Genomic DNA, 12679 nt, shown 5'->3' with positions numbered 1-12679 from the left:
TACCAATATTTGATACACTGTTTTCAAAGAGAGCATATGAATTCAACTTTCTTCATGCTCTTACTCTTTCTGTCTTTCCCACTCAGCCTTTCCTTTCCCCCTTACATTTGATCCAACTGTTTCTTTTCTTATGTTCTTCTAGAGTCATCCTGTTGACCAAGTGTTTGTGTGAGCACAAGCTGAGCAGTTCTGCTCAAGTGAAAAACAGTTAAACAGAATAGCTAAAGAATGACTGATGATGGGTTCTGCCCATTCTCTTCCTGGCGACTTCGGTGGATTCTTAAGACCACAGACTATATGCAAATTGTTAATTTGTAACTTCTGTTTTTAGCAATCCTAATCTGATAGTTTTTCTAAGTATTTCTTGGGGAAGTGCTGACCATTTTGAGAATTCCAGATTCATAGATTTTGAAGTCATCCCAAACCTCTGGGGAAACTCTCAGAAAGTGACAAATCCAAGGTCATACCGCTGTGCCCACCAGACGTTTTAGTAATTGCTTTACCTGGGAGAAGATACACGAAGTACGAAAGAGCAGACCATGGGAGGAGCAGCAACATAGAGACAACAATTCAAGAACTATGCTCTTCATAATTTTATGGTGTTCAAGGCAACCAGCAGGCTACTGACCATAATGTAAATGTCTTATCAAGGAAAGATTCCCCACTTTAAAGAGTGCATTTTCAAAGTACTCGGAATTTGGCCTGATTTTAAATTAATTTTTTGCTAAAAATTCCGCTTACTTCATAAACAGAAAAATTAGTCCAGTTGTATGAGTTTTTGAAGATACCTTTTAAGTTGAAGAATACCAAAATGCTATACCTGTGCTCCTGCCTTTCATTGCTTCTCTTGGACCCATTTTCACATACAGAGAGGAAGATAAAATGTGTCACTGCCTGTTCTGCAAAATCTGGACAAGTCTTGCTGCACAGTGGCTGTATGGCAGATATTCCTGAGGGGCTTAGTGGTTCCCATTTTAGTAGACCAACCAGGAACAGGACATTCTTCTTCAGAAACAAATGTGTCTACCCAAAATTACTGAAAATAAAGGCCACGTGGTTTGGTGTTTTTTTCAAGCACAGGCTTGCAGCAATGCTATTAGGAGACAGAGATCTCACATGGCTATGCCCCTAGTTGTAGGGCATGTTCTGTTACAGTTGTCTTCTCCTGCATTTTTCTCCATGCCATGACCATTTTTTGTTATTCCTTCACTATAAAAATGAAGCTTTTTTCCAAAGGCTGAGATGTTTGGAAATGAACATATGAATTTGCATATGTTGGAACTGATTCATCCCTGGTGCCAGGAAGCGCTCTCTGCTGCGGGGAGGGGATCTGCAGCTGGCTGGCGCTGCCTGTGAGGCAGGCGATGCTGGCAGGAGGCAAAGCGTGGGCAAGGTGCCCATGGAGAGAGCTGATTCACAGCTTCCCCCTGGCATCTTCTGTGAATGGAGCACCCCCGGGTAGCACACAGAATCTCTTTTACATTAGGCACATACCATGCCTTTGGCGAGCTGCATGTTAGGCAGTATATGCTGGTGCTAGATGTGAGAACAGCGGACAGCACGTCATGGCACTTGCTGCTGGGAAGCTGGGAAGTCCTGACTGCTAACAGAGCAGACAGCCTGCAGAGGTGGTAACCGAAGGCACAAGAATATATTTTATAAAGCAATATAATTAATTTAAACACATCATATGTATCTATGCATTCGAGTGCACAGCAATATTTTAAATGCCAGCATGATGTATTTTAGTCTGCTTATAGGAAAATGGATTTCAGTGTAATTAAAAAATCTTATCACGTTCTTTCCTACCCCCACACAGTTCAAAAAATGCAGGAATGCAATACAGATAATACCAGCAGCTATAGACAGAAAAAATTGTACATGCAGAAAGTCAGGGAATTAATTAAATTTTACCTAAAGAGAGAGTATGCAGTCAGCCATCCCCAGTTTCTAGAGGCAAAGAGAGAGCAGAGATAGAAGAGACTGAAGTTACTCCATGAAGCCTCTGAGCCAAAATTATTTTAGTCTCATGCCTGAACTAGCTCCATAGGCCTGGCGTCATTCCCTCATGGATAGAAAGACTGTACAGTGAAAATGGTAACAACGAATCCTCCCATTCTATGCTTCTTTCCAATCTCCAACCTGCACTTCTCCCAGCGGCTTCTGAGAGGGGTCACTAATGCCCCACGAGGAGTGACCCATGCCTTGATCCCCTGACCTCCTGCCCATTCCTACTGGAGCTGCACTGGATCCAATGCCAAAAAGCAACTGACAAGATAGAAGACTTTTCTCAATTAACCTGTTTGCCACTGCACAACATTTTTTTGTTTGTTTGTTTTCCTGGCTCTTGTTCTTCCCTTAAATCCTCTTCCTTTATATTTGCTGTGGTTTTAGGTTTAAAATTTTTCTATTACCTCCAATGAAGTCTGTTGTGTCAGTAGCATTCTGCTAAGCAAGAAATGTTAGCAGTATTTTACATATGAAAAAGTAACATATAGCACTTTTGCTAAAACTAAATTTCTGTGATTAAGTACTCCTAGTTAGGCTGAATACTGGAAAATAATTAACATATGAATCTAAATTTAACTTCTTTTTTATTTTTGACTTACAACACATCTTTATGAACCTTTGTTATTTATAAGGGTCTGAATTCACATGCTTTTGTAGGTATATTTGTGAAGACTAGAGCATAGATTTTTCCCTTAAACATGAAACCACAGACTCAAGATCCACTGAAATATTCATGAGCTGCATACCTGTCCCACAGAGTTTATGTGGGACAACTCAGATGAGCGTCAGATGAGCTCTGAACGAGGTTTTCGGAAGTGCCAGCCCGATTCTGCTCCCTTTGAAGCCAGTAATAAAGCTTACAAGGACTTTAATGAAAATAGAAGAGTGCAATATACTTAAAATAACTCATTGTGTCTTGGCAGCCAAGAAATTCTATGTTAAGGTTTCACAAGACACAGCATTTTCTCCCCCGACACAAGGATGTGTAGCCAGTCATCTCAGCAGTGCGAGAGGACCACAAGCAATGCAGACTAAGGGAAAGACAAAATCAGCTGGGAGAAAGGAGCAGGAGGACAAGAAGGGTGATGAAAGAAGATACAATGGAAAGAAACTACAAAGAGGAAGAAAGAAGAACGAACTGTTGACTTCAAGGTTATTAGAGATCATGAGAGGAGAAAAGGATGAGGGAGGAAAAGAGAATGAAGATATCAGCAAAAGAGGACAGAGAAAAAAAGAAGTAAAAGAGCAAATTTAAAAGTGACAAGAAGAGACAATGAGAATGGAAAAGGATCTGGAAAAGGAAGCAGTAGAATGTGGAAGAGAAACACTGTAGAGGAATATGAATCATAGAATAGAGTCATAGAATCATTTTGGTTGGAAGAGACCCTCAAGATTATTGAATGCAGCCACTCATCTAATTCTAACATTAAACCATGATGCTAATCTATACATCTATACATCTTTTAAACATCTCTAGGGATGGTGACTCCACCACTGCCCTGGGCAGCCTGTTCCAGTGCCTGACAATCCTTTCCGTGAAGAAATTTTTCCTGCTATGCAATCTGAACCTTGACTCGCGCAACTTGAGGCCATTTCCTCTCGTCCTATCACTTGCTACTTGGGAGAAGAGACCAACACCCTCCATGCTACAACCTCCTTTCAGGCAGCTGTAGAGAGAGAGAAGGTCTCCCCTCGACCTCCTTTTTCTCCAAGCTAAACAGCCCCAGTTCCCTCAGACACTTCTCATAAGACATGTTCTTTACACATTTCACCAGTTTCGTTGCCCTTTCCTGAACATTCTCCAGTACCTCAGTTTCTTTCCTGTAGCAAGGGACCCAAAACTAAACACAATAGTCAAGGTGTGGCCTCACCAGTGCAGGACCCAGCGCTTGGCCTTGTTGAACCTCATACAGTTGGCCTCAGTCCAACCATCCAAGCAGTCCACATCCCTCTGTATGGCCTTCTAACCCTCAAGCAAATCAACACTCCCACTTAAATTGTTGTCATCTGCAAACTTACTGAGGATCCACTCAATCCCCTCATCCAGATCATTGATAAAGAGATTAAACAGAACTGGCCCCAATACTGAGCCCTGGGGAACACCACTCCTGACCAGCCACCAACTGGATTTGACTTTGTTCACCACAGCTCTTTGGGCCCAGCCATCCAGCCAGTTCTTCACCCAGTGAAGAGTGTGCCTGTCCAAGCCATGAAGCAGCCAGTTTCTCTAGGAGAACGCTGTGGGAAACAGCATATGGATGGAAAGCAAACCATGGGGCAAAAGCCAACTGCAGGTTCTTGCTCCTGTGTAGGAAAAGGGATATCAGATGAGGAGAAAGAAGCATCAGGAAACAAAATGGAGGGAGTAAAATAAAGAGTGAAGAATTATGTAAATGTGCAGCTTCATTGAGGGAAAATAAGAGAAAATAAGCACATCCTAGCAAGTTTTTCATTGCAAATTCACGGATAGGTTGTGTAGGTAGAGGGTCTTTGTTTATGTATCAAAAGAAAGTAGCAACACTTTAGGAATTCAGAAGTCAAATGCCATGGTAAAAAAAATAGACAATAAAAGACAATGGTGTAAAAGTGGAAAAGCATCTCTGTTCCTACTGGAATTAGACCAGACAACGGCTTTTCTTCTGTGTCTTCATGAGGAAAAGAATCAGCAGCATTCCTATTTCACATTCTTAATTAGATCTTCATAATCTACCGAAATACCTGGGACTTAAAATAAGATGTAGCGATTTACACATCCAGATTGCATTCACAGAGCTGGCTAGAACAGCAATGGCTGGGAGGCATCGCTCTGCTGAGGAAGGTAAAGACACAGTGAGTTGCTGGTTTCTGTCCAGTTAAATAGGTGTTTTCATAACACTAACAACAACCCTGACTGTTACTGACACACCTGTGGTCACCAGTTCTCCAGTGAGGACCACCCAGCTCTGTGATCTCTCTTCTTGCCCTGGAATGTTCCGCACAGGTTAGTGCTGAGTGCCATAGGAAGGAACCGGAGGAAAACGTGTTCTCTCTTTTGTCCTCTTAAATAGATAAAAAGGGGACTTGTTTGTCAAGAGCTGCAAATCTTTTGATTTTTGACAAGCGCCCAAATTCCTAGAAATGTAGACGTAGTGTAAACTTTCCATACTTTACAGAAGACTTGGTTTCTTAATTTGACAAAACTTCTTCTCATCCCTTCATTTCTTGCCCACTCCCCTTTTTTTCTCCTTCCTCACATATTCTGTTCAGGAAACTGCAAACACAGTATCTTTACAGGTTTACTTTTTGAACCTTTTATTTCTGGACCACCTGACTAGCGAAGAAACCCACAATATTTTGTTTATGAATTTACATTTAGTTTCAGGAGGCATATGGCTTTATAACTGCAGACAGAGCAGTGAATAAGAATCTCTGCTTCCAGCCCATTTTCCTCTTTCGTTTTAAATCATTTAGCCTCTCTATGCCCCAGTTTTCCTCTGCCAAATTCTTCCCTTTATCAAAGCAGTATTGTCAGATTCTATCCATTAATGTTTGTTAAATACTTTCAGATCTTCAGATGAAGGATAGAAATGCAAATTATTATTTTGTCTGTCTTCCAGACTCCCAACCTATGAATTCCATTCCTCATGATTCAAATAAAACAGAATCTCAAATACATGGAAACTACCAGACAATAAAAAATTCTACATTCTGTTGTGAAAAAATCCCACAGGAAACAATTATATTTCTCTAGCCTTTCTGAACCTTCAACAGAAAATCACACCTCTACTATAGAGATTGACAGGATGGTCAAAATACAACAATGGGAAAGATACGATTTTCTATTAAATCCCAGTTCTTCTGCAGTGTGGAACACTTCTGAGGAACCATTCTGAATTTTTGCAGAACTTACTGGTTTCCTTCCCCATTCAATTCAATATTATTTTTCTTTTGGCTTGCTAGCTACATCTGCTTTAAATATTTAATTAATAATTTATAAGATACATATTCTCTCTGGTGGACTTTATTATTTATACATGTGTTCATTTAATTACTCAAAGGAAGATTGGATCCAAAACATAGTAGGTACTAAGTTCTGTAAACTAAACAATAAAACGAACATCAATCTTCAGAGTTGATATACCAGGTTATTAATAACAGGTCATGCAAGGTATTTTGTAGCAACCTGTTGCAATTGAATTCTAGTATAGTTTGGTGGGTACTAGAAAGGGTTACTATTTGATGGCTCTTGGCATGGCCAACATGAGAGAAATTAATGGTTTAATTTCAGTTCCATGGAAGCAAATTTCTTCAACACAAAAATAAAATATCAAAGCACTTTGCCATAATCAGAGTTGGAAATGCTCTTCACCTTTAGTAGTGGCCGTGGTTATTTTTTTTTTATGTCTGAAGGGTCCACTGAGTGCTATTCTGAATCCCCCAGGAGCAAAGACTAAAAGAAGTACACAGATAATGAACAGACCTGCCAATTCCTGTGAAAACTACGGCCTGATTTAATAACATGCTCCTTCCTTAGTGCAAACCAAGCTGTAGTGATACGGGCGGTGAGGCTGGAAGCATGCAGGGCCAGAGGGCTTGATGCAGGGCACAGAAGGTACCAAGGGCGATTGAAGGGGCAAGAGACAGAGAGAAGTTACATTTTTTACAGTTGCTAAAACTCTTTCTGGTGATTAAGGTAAACATTATCACCCTACTTAGCAAAAAAACCAGCCAGGCGTTTCAATGACCTGACTTCCGTTTGTGTGGTGTGCTGAATTTGGGCTTTTATAATTCTAGATCCAAGGTTTCCATTTGCATATATACATACAACCTCGTCAAACCTTAAAGACAAGACTTGACTGGAATGGAAATAGAATTCACTGTGTTGATGAATCTCAGCCAAGGGTTTCTGTGAGAGAGAGGAAACCTGAGCCCATGCACTGAGCTGTGGTCAAGCTCTGTGCATTGAAAAACTTCCTTGAGCACTGCCTCTTCCCTAGGGAAGTACAATCCTTCAGGTTCCAAAAAGCCATTGTCATTTTGTGGTAAATTCTCTGAAAGCGGGGGGGGGGGAAAGCAATGTATTTCCATTATGGTGCAGATTACTGTATTTTTTTTCAGCATGTTTTAGAGATAATTTATGTTTTAAAATAAATTTTAAAAGTAAGTCAACCAAAGCTATAGACAATAACAAGAAAAAAATGTCAGTTCTGTCTTTGCACCTTTGTGTATCAACCTGTTTGGTCTCATGCTAGTTGAGCTATAAATCTAAATAAAGAAGCTACATGTAAGCTTATCTAGCTGCTATAGATCTAGACAGAAGCGTAGGAATATAGGTTTAAATTTGGATTTTATTTGTAGTCTGCTGTGCTGCTGTGAGCTGGGTTTTGTTTGGTTGGTTTGGATATTTTTTTCTCTCAGCTGAGCTTGCAGCAAGACTTTTAACTACTGGCGTTTGGAAAAACCTTCCCAGAGCCCATTTTGGCGTTGCAGCCATTTCCTCCCCAGTCCCAGGAACCCTCCTAAGTTCCTTCAAGCTGCAGAAGTTCTTTTTTAATTGCGCACACCTTCAGTCTTTTCCCCAGTAAAGAATGGGTTGTAGGGCTTAAGTGTATTGATCCCGGTTTGGCGTTCGCCTTTTTTTTTCATTCCTGGTATTGAATCTAAGCCCAATACTGAACCCAGCTGCCACAGCTGTTGCTGCTCTGCTGCCTGCCCTGCTTTCTGCTTATGTTTATGTTCCCAAAAAAGCTACTCTGCGATGTTCTGTGAAATGAATGGGACATCAAGGCAGTGCTAATTGCATTCCCCTTCACTGACAAGCTCTTTCTTTCACTGGATGCCCTGAGTTTGTGGTAAAGTGCTAGTGTTATATGTTCTGAACTTCATTCTTTACAGAGTGAGTTCCTTTTGTCACCTCACTCTTTAGAGTATTTATGTATTTCCTTTGCTGCAATAAGGTTTTTAAGCTATCATGTACAGTCTACAAATAAGCTTCTGATCCTGCCAAATTACATTCACTTGAAGTAAGTGTGGAAACTATATATGTCTTTTCGCACTTACTCTGATACTCATTTTCAAAGAGTTTCCCGTCACTTTCCTCTTATAAGCACCCATAGATACAATTTTTCTGGCATTGCTGCATGTAGATAAGTCAAATATGTACAGGTAGTAGTTGATAGTAATGTAGTATCCAATATACGATCAGACATTCTGAAAATACAAACTTGCAGTTCCAATGGTACAAGGACTTGCGGTTGTCTCCTTATCTAATCTGCTGAGGATAGCAAATATTGTAATAACTTTATAGCTGAAACAGACTGCTGTAGATCTGCTTCCTATATTTCACAGTGGTTATAAACACTTCTCGTAGAATGGAACCCGCAGTGAACAGAAATGTTCCACGGTTTTTAAACACTCTTATCAACTGCACTAAACTGTCATTTCATCTGTAACATTTAGATCAATATAAGATTATGAAACTTGCGAACAAATATTATAGTGCCAAAATAAAAATCTGAAAGGTCTTTCTAAAATCCTTGCCTACATAAAAAATCTCCTCTGATTTAATCAGAAGTATGATTTTAAACTGATGTGAACTGTACAGAGCCCATTGTGAAGATTCTCAGTTCAACTTACCACAGGGTGATTTCCACTTTAACTTCAGTTACTTTTTTTTTTTTTGAATGACACAGAAATAAGCTAGTTTTTAAATTGTGTAAGACTCTCCAAATGCTTGAGGTGTAATGGTCTAATTTTAAGACTGATTGGATATACTGATGGATTTTGTAAATCCTGTTTGTTAAAGCACCATTAGTCATGCCTGCCTGTAGAAAAAGTCTTGGAAAAGATGAGAAAAACCATTGTTCCGTTTTGATAATAGCTTGTTCTCAAAAGGATTGAAAAATCTATAGTGGACAATGATGGCTTCAAATAGCATGGGTTGATTAAGGGATCCTTGTAGTACCTCAGACAGACTGCAGAGGAACAGACTCATGGCTCCTTTTTCTCCTTTATTCATTTAAATGTCACGGACATTTACAGCCAAAGTTTAGTCAGCTCCTTTAATTAAATCTTGTTCCTATATGTTTTGACTCAATACCTTTAGAAGCTTCAGGCAGGCTACAGTGATGCAGCTGGTCTTGATGGAAGTAGGAAATAGACATTGTAGATGACTGAAGATACCTTGCATTAAAAACCACATGAAGCAGGAGTTACGGATCTCGAAATGTTTGCCAAAAAATAAAAATAAATAGTGAGAACATCTAAATATTTAGATATGGTGCATTTAAAATAAGACCCTTTATATGAGATGCCCTAGCCATTTATTTTTTAACTGAAAGAAATAGCCAAAGTTTGTGCTAGCCATGTGCAGCCGCAACAAAGAAAGAACAGTAAGTGCCATACCGAAGGAGCTATGATGTTTTCACCAAGGGCCAGATTTTCCCTAATTTGTGTCAGAAGTAACTGTTAAAAAATCAGATTTTTATCTTTCTACAAGCAGAAAGATATGTGTGTGACGTCAACCTGTGTATTGGTCTTTCAGATTAAGAGTCACAGTAGTCCTTATACCATCTAGTGAAGATCAGGGTCTTATACTTGGTCCTGTGCAAAGATGTAAAGCAAGAGAATGGGAGAATTGTCTTTAAGGAAGTTGTTTAGACTTGTCCAAAGCACACAGGATTTTATATAAAAGAGAAACGACATAGTGAATCCCGGAGGTTTTACCAACTTCCATCCTGGAAGTGCTATCATATTTTAATATTTTCTGTAGAATAACTGAACTGGCCCGCATGAAGACCATCTGAGAACTCCATCTAATGAATTCCAGTTTAAATTGTCTCTTTCAAGGTTGCATTAATCATGTTTGAAGTTTGGCCCTGCTGAACTTGTCAAAAGTAGGTAATACTTGCTAGCTTTAAAGAACTAAAATGAAGCTTAAAGGAACATGACAGCTCTATTGCACTGAATTCTGGGTTGCTTAATTCCTGATTTAAAAACAAAACAACTTTCAAGTCTCTGGAGAAACCGTTGTGGAAAAAAAGTTGACCAGTATGTTGGATCAGATTTGAGGAAAGCACACATGTAACTAAAGGGTGAAAGCCAAAGGCTGCGTGAATGCTGGATTCAAATAGTGAAAGAATTCGATGTTATGGAAATCTGACGTTTCAGAATGCAACATCTGAATTTGTGTGCATGCTTTTTTTGAATTTGAATGCTTTCTTCAAATGAAGCTTTAAAGCATGGCTAAATTTCCAAACTCAGTCTCAAGGAAAGTGACTTTCTGGAATTCATGTAGTATTCGTCTGTTTGGTAAAATGAATATAAATTAATTCTTCCTTTGTCTTTCTGTGATTTAGTGTAGCAGTTCAAAGTCCAGCTAATGATTTTACTTAGCATTATAATTTAGCTTATTCTGTGGTAATGGCAATCATCTTTGAAATGTAGAGAAAAACCCATGAATTTTCTTTGGTGACTGATGTCTTTCAGCTATTAGAAATTCCACTGATGTCTGTATCAGTGACTTCTCTGTCTGGTGCTGTACCTTGGTGTTTGGGAGTGTTTGGGTAGGTTACCATTTCTCTGCAAGAGGCCAGCCTTACTGCTCCATCTACACATTTCCTTTTCCTTAGGCATCTTCTGCACTTCTTGGAGAGGTGAAGGGGTCTCTCCGTGGTGTGCCTTTGTGACACTGTGCCGTGGGGATAGAGCAATAGCTCTGATGGAAAACAAAATGGCTTGCTCTAGTGTTAGCCATTACCTAAGCTTACACCTAAGTACCTAAGCTTACCTAACATGGGGATATTCTGTTTGCTGTCAACTCTGCTTACTCCTGGTGGTGCAGGGATGTGACGCTGCTGCTGGAAATCATCACTAATCTGCTGATGCTAGAGATATCCAGAAAGCGTTTGAGTGGGCAGGTGAGGAGTGACAGACAAAAATATTTTATGAATGAAAAAGTATGTTTGTCCCCAGTATGGAATGAAGCTCAGGTTTAGCAATGGCTAGAGGTCCCCAGGCTGGCACCTGTGGAAAGGACTGAGACAGTTGATGTTTTTTTTGTGGGCGGCTGTGTCTTTCCTGTCAGTAACGCTGCTCCATATGTCTTCCATTGTTATTCTAGGTGTCCCACCCCTGGTTGTGATGGCTCTGGGCATATTACTGGAAATTATGCTTCACATCGAAGGTACGTAAAGAGAAGTTTTTGTTCTTTAAATCAAACAACTGAAGGGCTAGAAGGGACCGCAATGGACCTCTCTTCCCTCCCTCAGCATTGTGTGCTCTATATACACATACATTAGTCTGACTCATTTATCACCAGTGAATAATATTTCTCAGTTTCAGCGTGGCTCACTACCCAAACAGGTAGGAAGATTTTTGTTAATATATAGTAAAATCTTTGTAGAAAATGAATCCAGTTTTATACCTTCTCTCTTAGGCCAGGGAAGTTATTCAACATTCATCAGTTTCTGCTGCTTTACATTCCGAATGACTTAACTCTTCTCCTCACAATCTTACCTTTTCTGGAATTTTTTTCTCCACAAGTTATATTTCCTGATTGCTCCTATCAATATCTTCCAGACTCCCTCTGTATTTCCTAAAATGCCAAACTGAACACAGTTCTTTACGAATGCTGTGTAAGTAGCAATTCCCCTGAGAACTATAAATCACTAGAGAAGAGCTGCACCATGTTTTGTAAACAGCTATCCAGTTTAATCAAAGAATAATAGTGTAGTCCACCTCTCATTTGTTAGTAAAGGCTCTTTACTCCCATGTGTAGTAATACTGTTGAGTCTGGATGTTTACTTGCTGCAGACAGTCTCTGTAGGTTTCCAGTTGACTATAACTAGTCAATATACAAATTCCCAGTTTAAATGTATTCCCAGTAAAAGCAACAAACAGTTTGAAGTCAAAACATAAATAATATAGAGATTGGGAAAGTGCCATACCTTTACATGGTCTAAAAATGAAAGATCAAAATAACAGTTTCTATAATGCACAGTTAAACATCAAAAGTACAAATAACATTAGAAAGGAGAAGATGTAAACAGTTTTAAAGCACTTACATGATGTAGGAGATTATATCACACTTTGAAAGGGATTTAAGGTCAAATTTCTAACTACGTTTAACTCTGTGTGGATTTATCAGCTCACACGTTTCCAAATAGTATTCTTGATGTAGCTATGCCCTGATTTTGCTATTTCAAGAAGCTATGTGTTTGGTCATACATTTAGCCAAACACACAGGACAGTGAAGATGCAGAAGGCCAAGTGTTACAAAGATGAGAAACCTACAAGCAGGCAAGGAAGAATCACTGCATGTCAGCTCATTTTTTAAACTCTTTCCCTGGGCATTGTCTCCTGACCATGCAGGACCAGACCACGAACTAGATGGTGTTACCTACTTCCATCTGTAAATTGTTACGTCCTTGTATTTTTGCAGAAGACTGCTGGACCAAGTTTTCCTTTGATTCTGCAGCATACTCAGTACACAGACGTAAAAAGTAATTCTGCAAAACTAAGTGATCTGTAATTTGTCCAGTCTATTGGAATTTAACACATTCTGCCTTTTGAAATGCCATTATGTCTATATTGATGACATACCTCTGGGAAACACTCCTCCTTTTGTCTTCCAAAGGGCCTCCACAGCAACCCCAGGTCCTTGGCTGCCTGCAGGCGCAGGGGCACTGAC

At 39.6% G+C, this 12679-nt stretch overlaps 1 protein-coding gene across 20 annotated transcripts in view; it reads left to right on the top strand.

The window, feature by feature from the left end:
* MYT1L (myelin transcription factor 1 like) overlaps positions 1-12679 on the top strand; it is a 312069-nt gene that overhangs the window by 270192 nt on the left and 29198 nt on the right. For all 20 annotated transcript variants that reach the window (XM_071807030.1, XM_071807031.1, XM_071807032.1 and 17 more), the window contains one exon: positions 11111-11173. In XM_071807030.1, coding sequence (XP_071663131.1) covers positions 11111-11173 — 63 coding nt within the window. The remainder of the gene's footprint in view (positions 1-11110; positions 11174-12679) is intronic.

This window comes from Patagioenas fasciata, chromosome 3 (assembly GCF_037038585.1).
Source record: "Patagioenas fasciata isolate bPatFas1 chromosome 3, bPatFas1.hap1, whole genome shotgun sequence".
In the NCBI taxonomy this organism is placed as follows: Eukaryota; Metazoa; Chordata; class Aves; order Columbiformes; family Columbidae; genus Patagioenas; species Patagioenas fasciata.
Note: the sequence above shows the minus strand (reverse complement) of the source record. Positions and strands in the feature narration are given on the sequence as shown.